The sequence below is a fragment of the Nanorana parkeri genome, unplaced genomic scaffold (assembly GCF_000935625.1).
Source record: "Nanorana parkeri isolate BGI_ZX_2015 unplaced genomic scaffold, ASM93562v1 scaffold468, whole genome shotgun sequence".
Classification (NCBI taxonomy): domain Eukaryota; kingdom Metazoa; phylum Chordata; class Amphibia; order Anura; family Dicroglossidae; genus Nanorana; species Nanorana parkeri.
The window spans coordinates 658,447-665,830 of NW_017306736.1; the positions used below are offsets into that span (position 1 = coordinate 658,447).

At 43.0% G+C, this 7,384-nt stretch overlaps 1 protein-coding gene across 4 annotated transcripts in view; it reads left to right on the plus strand.

Annotated features, from left to right (window-relative positions):
- ANKS1A (ankyrin repeat and sterile alpha motif domain containing 1A) overlaps positions 1–7,384 on the plus strand; it is an 89,350-nt gene that overhangs the window by 33,364 nt on the left and 48,602 nt on the right. For all 4 annotated transcript variants that reach the window (XM_018560612.1, XM_018560613.1, XM_018560615.1 and 1 more), the window contains exons 5-6: positions 371–667; positions 7,261–7,336. In XM_018560612.1, coding sequence (XP_018416114.1) covers positions 371–667; positions 7,261–7,336 — 373 coding nt within the window. The remainder of the gene's footprint in view (positions 1–370; positions 668–7,260; positions 7,337–7,384) is intronic.

Genomic DNA, 7,384 nt, shown 5'->3' on the forward strand with positions numbered 1-7,384 from the left:
TATATATATACCCATCTACCCATTTATATTGCTATATATATATATATATATCAAAAATTTCTTGTATCAATTTAATTTTTACACACTCATTTTAGGAGAAATCCTCTGGTGTTATGTAGTGCGACTGCAGATAGTTAAAGCGCTAATACCGTAGACAGCTTTATTTACAAAGTTTGTGTACCCCCTAATGTGTCTTGCATGACCTAAAGTAACTACTATTTATGATTTTCTGGTGGTCCTGTATACTGGGTGAAAGTAGTGTGTTTGAATGGTAAGCAGGTGGTGGGATACTAAGCAGCTTTATATGTTTACTATTTTTGCACAATTTGACTGTACTTTTTAAAGTATGCTTACCTCTTCTGTTCCACAGAACAATGATAATGAGACGGCTCTACACTGTGCAGCCCAGTATGGGCACACTGAAGTGGTTCGTGTTTTGTTGGAAGAGCTGACAGACCCCACAATGCGCAACAACAAGATGGAAACTCCGCTTGATTTAGCAGCTTTGTATGGACGCTTAGAAGTAGTGAAACTTCTTCTTAATGCACATCCTAACTTGCTGAGCTGCCACACACGCAAGCACACACCTCTCCATCTGGCTGCTCGCAATGGACATCGAGCAGTTGTCCGTGTTTTGCTGGATGCTGCTATGGACATCAATTACCAGGTATAACTACATAAATATAAAATGTAATATACCACAAACATTTAATTGTTTCTTTAATGTTGTAGCAACTATTCTTGCATTCAGTTGATTTTAAGAAATCTATACATTTAACAATTGCAGTTAAAAAATACTTTATAGATTTGAAGGTGTTTATATTAGTAGCTGTGTGCAGGGAGGTTGTGACGCAGATTAGGCTATTTATGATATATATCAGTATGCTGAACAAAAAAACACTTCATAATTCCAATTGCTAACAAACAATTGGATGTCAAGTTTCAAAGGTGTATATATAATTATTGTAAATCAGTTGTCCATTGTGCAGCCTAGTTCTTGGGGACATACAGATCTTTCAAATTTAACCTTAAAGTGTATCTAAACCCAGGAACAACATTTTACCTGGCAGCTTATCATTCTTTACATGTGGTGGCTGTATTAGTTTTCTTTTTTCTTTTTGTTCACCTGATGATCCTTCCAGTAACACACTTCCTGTCTCGCTCACTGTACTTTATCTATGGATAAGCAGCATTGTCCCCCCTAGGCGGCTTGTTTCTCATTTTGTACTACAGAACACATCCCTTTCCCCTCATCTCCATTATATGGGGTGATGTGTTTTGTACTCCTTCCAGATAAACGAGCACTGGAGAAGACTGTGACTTTTTATATCCTTCTCCATATGTATAAGCACAAAAGTCTGTTCCTGAGCCAAGTATTTGTCTTAATGTGACAGCTGAGCAATATTGGTGCCTGAGTGCAGTTGGTTTGTGCTGCCCTATCCCTTTTGTGACTGGAGATCATTGAAGGTTTGTAGCCTATGGCAAATTTTGCAGGGTTTTACTTATGCCCCCATCCATGGGGTTTTAGTCTAGTTCCCTGGAACAGTTAGTCCCAGCTTCTTTAAAGGAGAACTATGGGGTCAGTGTTTTTCCCCATAGTTCTCCTTAGGGTAACGGGAGGACACAAACTAGCGTCCTCCCGTCACCCTAAGCTCAGTATACCGCGAGCTGTATGTCGCGGTATACTGAGACGCCGCACCTGGAGCGGATCCCGACTTAGATGACGGGATCCGCCCAGCTGCGTGAGTGACAGCTGGCTCTGCCTATCTAGAGGCAGAGCCAGCTGTACCCTCCCCCGTCCGTTCCGCCAGTCAGCGCTGGCAGATCGGAGTGGGGAGAGGGGAATCCAGCCCCTCCCCCTGTCACGGCAAAGAGCCGTGACAGGATCGAGAGGTGAGGGAACCCGGTATGTTTTCCCTCACCTCCCGATCTACTGAGCCGACCTGTGACGGTCTCATTGTCACAGGTCGGCTTAGAACTATGACGTGAGTGGAAATCACTCATGTCATAGTTCTCCTTTAAGAAATCTCATAATGAGTGGGTCCCCTGACCTCGACTACATTGGACATCACTTAGGTGTTGTACGTCACTCCTTGGAAGGCTCCTACACTGAACTTCAGGAGAGTACTACTCTCAACCACACGGTCTCACTTAGGCTGGGTTCACACCTGGGCGTATTTTTTCTGCTCGTTTTGCAGTTCGTTTTTTTTTCCGCTTTTTTTTAGCACGTTTTTACGTTCAGTGAAACGCATGTTTCACTAGCGGTATGAAGTATGATTTTTTTTTTTTCTCTATCTAAAATTATTTTTTTCACTTTCAAAACTCCCGCCGGCTCCGCCCCCCTGCGACGCGGCCACTCGCAAAGGGACGGAAGTCGGCAGCCGCCGGAGGACACATCGGGGCTCGCGGACAAGGTAAGTCCTACGCTGTATTCCCGAGTGTGGCTCGGGGTTACCGCTTTGTTAACCCCGAGCCACACTCTGGAATACCAATGGAAACGCGCGGAAAAATGCCCCAATGAAGCTCCTGTACTTGTTTGGGCGTAGGGCGTTTTTCAGCGCTTTTCCATGGGCTGAAATACGCCCAGGTGGGAACCATGCCCATAGGGAAGTATGGGTTTTCACTGTTTGAGTGTTTTACAGCGCTGTAAAACACCCAGGTGTGAAACTGGCCTTAGGGATGTGCTTTTCTATTCCCTTCACCAGAGGGAGAGGTTTGCACATGTGGGTGTGCCTTATTTCCTTTATAGCAGGAAGACCCAGTCACTGGAGAACCCTTTGTTCCGAAAGCTCAGCAGACAACACATGCTGAGATCCTGTTGCAGGTGCTCCCTATTTGGTGATAGAATATGTCTGGAGGCCTTCATGGGACCTGCTCTTTGGAAGTTAGTTTTTTCTTCCATGGCTGTTTCTTCAGATCCCTTCCTTCTCAGGTCATTGTTCTTAGTTGTTGGGCTAACATTCCTGCCCTTTACTCCACAGCTGTGGAAGCTTCACTGGGCCTGGGTAAATCAAATGACTCTTAAAACCATGTTCTGATTCAGGTAAGGCAGGTCATGCAGAGTTTTCTTAGTTAGGCCTCATACCGTAGACACCTTCAAGTGTTTTAGTGGATAGGTCTTCCAGATTCTTTACTTCTGCTCTTTGTGTACCAGTCTGGAGTTATAATGCCTCTCTACCTCCCTTAGCTAATCAGACTGTCTTCAGGGTTGCTACCAGTCTTAAGGGTCTTTTTGGCTGTCCTTTGAGATACTGCACCATGAGACTTTTCTTTTTTTTTTCTATATCTCGTGCAAGACTGGTTGCATGGCATAGGTAACCTCATTCTTCTCCCTCCTTTTCTGATTCCAAAGGTTTTGAAGTGTAAGACTTGGGCCTTTAGTTTGTAACCGGTTGGTCTCCTCTTTTGTCCACTTTTCCTTCTAAGGACCTGTTCCTCTGGTGTTTTGATCCAGTGTACTTTGTTTTGGTTGACAATGTTATGTTGCTGGTTTATTCTTACTTGTCAGTCAGTTGCTTTTCTCCACCCCTTTGAGCCCGCACCAGCAGGAAGCTTGGCCAGGAGGTAGCACAATTCCATAGGTGGAGAGGGCTATGGCCTGCAAGGAAGGAGGGGGCTATGGCCTGCAAGGAAGGAGGGGGCTGTGCAAGGGAATTTGCTCTTAGGAGTAGCCCAATTTCTAACAAGTAGAAAAGTACATTTTAATTCATTCAAAAATAAATGAATGACAGGAAAACACTGCAAGTAAACATTTATATTTTTAATTTGCTTTACTATACAACTGTACTCGGATTTCTGCAAGCCTTTGATAACTGTTTGTTTTAATTGAGTGTGCATTTTTAAATGTTGTTGTGCACACTATTAGGCTATTGTATGTTGCAACAGATTTTGGAAACAAACCCTTTCTACTTGGTAAAAGTACATTGATTTTGATGTTATACCATAAAACATAATTATAGCCCGGCTGTAGACATATTATATGTCAACATAGACAGATGTTGACATATTCCTAACAAGCAGAGCTAAAATGTAAAGCAAGCTCTCGCAGAGGTTTGTAGCTGCAGACACTGTGGAGCAATGAATCCTCATCCCTAAAGTGGACAACACAATTACACTTTCCTGCATTGTATTCCCTCCCCCTGCACAATCTAAAAAAGCTGACTTTCTTTGGGGTGAAAATGATATATGTTCCTGTTGCTGCAGCCTTCTAGGATATCTGACAGATATCCCAGGAGTCATCGGCTTTCAGGGCAGCATTGGTGGAGCAATGACCTGGTGCACAGCCAGCTGCAAAAACCGGGAAGAGACAGCCAGTTCTCAATAACATAGGAGAAGACGGCAGTGGCGAATAAACCGGTGTTCAGCGGGTCACAACATGACGACGCTGGAATCGTTGGGTGTGTTAGTCTGTTTATTGAGGATAACCAAATAAAAAAGGTAAGGGGGGAGTGGGGGGGTCTTTAATTTATGTAAATGTGCAGCAGAAGCACTGAACATGTTGCCTAAAGCTTGGGCTACACTGGCAATTTGAATCCCTTGCTACAAAGAGCTTTAATTGTTTACTGGTAGTTACCTGCGTAGGCTAGTGCTACATAGTGAATTTTTAGTAGCTTATCCTACTATAAAAATTGTTAGTTATTGAATTGCTAGTTGTAGCAAATGACAGCTAAACAAGTGAGACAATTATCTCCCTATGGAGCAGGCTACAAAAGTAGCCAATATGCATAGGAACAGCAATGTGCAGCTTGCTTTGTAGGGTGCCATTTGTTTAGCGATCATTTGCTATAGCTAGCGATTTAAGGCTACATTCACATTGCCACTTGCGTTTTTGTGCTCTATGTGCAGAGATAAATCTGTCAGGCTTGATGCGTTAAGTGACGTGCGTTTTATGTGTAAGCATTTGGATGTGTCTGGTACCAAATCCTAGTATCAAATCGCGATCACATGCGTTTTGCTGCGTTAAGAAGTTAATATTCCTAGATGCATCTTGACTTCTATTTTTTTCTAAACGCAGAAAACTGACTGCAGCATCTAAACACAATGTGTAAATAGATCCATTGAAAATCTTTAGATGCTAATAATTCGATATCTCTTTCTAGCAAGACATTAAAATTGCCCATTTAGCCTAAGCCAGCGATCCCTGCTAAGGTGAAAGAGATGAGCCTTGCAAACTTCTTATCTCTGTTGTAAACACAGAGTTAGTGCTGGAAGGGGGGAGCAGAGTGAGCTGTCAAGAAAACCAACTAGACTACAGTCCTTCTGCTTTTGACATTTTAGGCTGAATTGCTCCACAGTGCCTGCAATTACAGAGGTCACTAAGGAATTGTTTTAATGCTCATTTACCGTTAAGCAGCATATAAATACTTAAATCTCCATAGCCTGGCCACATTAAGCCCTGACATGGAGTATTGAAGCAAAGAGGAGCAGTATGGAAGTCAGGCTACTGGCTTTTTCAGGAGAGGGCACTAATGGCAACCACATGTTTTTTTCATTACGGGTTTACTTTTTTTTTCTTTCCGTTCAATAAATCTTTATTAAGATAAGTGCAAACAATAGACATTAGGTATTATAGAACGGCAATAACAGTATGCACATTAAAATATAAACCAAGTAAAAATAGAGGGCAGAGCAAATGAAACCGCATGCAAGCAATAATTATGAGAAATTACACATCGTCTAATGAAAGACCAGAGGGCCCAGAAAACAAGCCAGAGGTGTTTGCCCCTCATAATTCCAAACCCTAGGAAAAGATGAAAGAAAGGAAAGACAGAGGGAGCAATTTTAAGGAAGTGAGCAAGAGCAAACGAAGAGGTGAGACGAGCGGAGAAAAAGAGGAGTAGGAGAGGGGTAGGTTAAGGAGGAGGAGGGAAAGGAAGGGGAAAAGGAATGTGAGCGACAATGGCAAAAAACTAAGAGTTGATGAGCAAAAAAGGGAGACTTCAGATTGTCAGGGAGTCCATGTGGAAGGTAAGACTCAACCCAGGGCTCCCACAATTTCTAAAACTTCTACAGCTCCCACAATTTCTAAAACAGAGTCCTGTTGAATGGCTATAAGTTTTTCAAGGAACATAACTCACGATACTCTGACCTCAACAAAAGGTATGGCTGAGGACCTCCAAGCTCTCCCTATGACCTGTTTAGACTCCGTAAGGATAAAGGTGATCAGCCTAAATTGGCGAATAGTGCACACTTGTGGTTTTTTACGTAATAAGGCTTCCAGTGGGTCTTTACGAAACGTCTTGGCCGTAACAGTATACAACAACTGATTAGACTCTACACCAGAATCTTTTGAGTTTAGGACAAGTCCACCAGATGTGAATGAGGGAACCCTCCACCCGGCAATATGGCCCGGGAGATTCGGAGAGGCACAAAGTACCACCTAAAGAGCACCTTGTAGTTAGCTTCCTCAGCTTGTACATTCATTCAGAGATTGTGGACCAAATTTGAGCCCAAGTGTCTTTAGTGACGGAGCAATCCAGTTCTTGTTCACATTTGGACATGTATGAGGGAAGAGGTGTCTAATTTATCTAATAGAAGGTCAGATTAGAAATGGTTCCAAATCCGCAATTGCCCTCATGCAGAAGCTTTTCAAAGGGAGTAAGGGGAGGTATCGACTGTAGCGAGCCCATTAGTGTAAGCAAGAAATGTTTTATTTGTACCAATTGAAAAACATCTCTAGACGTCAGCTTATGTTTGGCTTGTAGAGTAGGAAACGGTAGGATGCCCTTATCTGAGCAAAAGTGTTTGACCAGGTTCAGAGAACGAGAGTGCCAGTGCTTGAAAGCGAGAGGGTTAAGGTAACCGGGTAAAAATAGCGCGTTAACTAGGATTGACATCAGGTGAAAGTGAGGCGACACGCAACCCAAAGAGCGTTTCAGACTATCCCAGATCCTCAGAGTATGTCTAGTAATGGGACTAGTCACTACCCTCCAAAGTTTAGGGGGCAACCATGGGAGGTTAAGCAATATTGGAACACATAAGCAGGTTTCTAAAGAGACCAATAGGGGCACCTCAACCTCCCCAAATCATTGCACCAAGGGAGCCAACAGGGCAGCTTGACGGTATTTATGAAACAAGGGGAAGCCCAGACCCTGCCCCCTCCCCCCCATCAGTATGATACAATATAGGACCAAGTGAGACACCCTTGGGACGGAACCACAGGTTCCCTTTTGATTCTAGGTGCACAGTTTTTAGCTGCTCCATGGATTTGCTTATTACTTCATTTGATTTTGGTGATGCTTATGAACCTTGCTTCCACAGACAGAAAAAGGAAGTGCGTTACATGAAGCTGCCTTATTCGGAAAGACTGATGTGGTACAGATGCTCCTAGATGCAGGTACAACATACAAATTCAATTACTAATATATATATATATATATATATA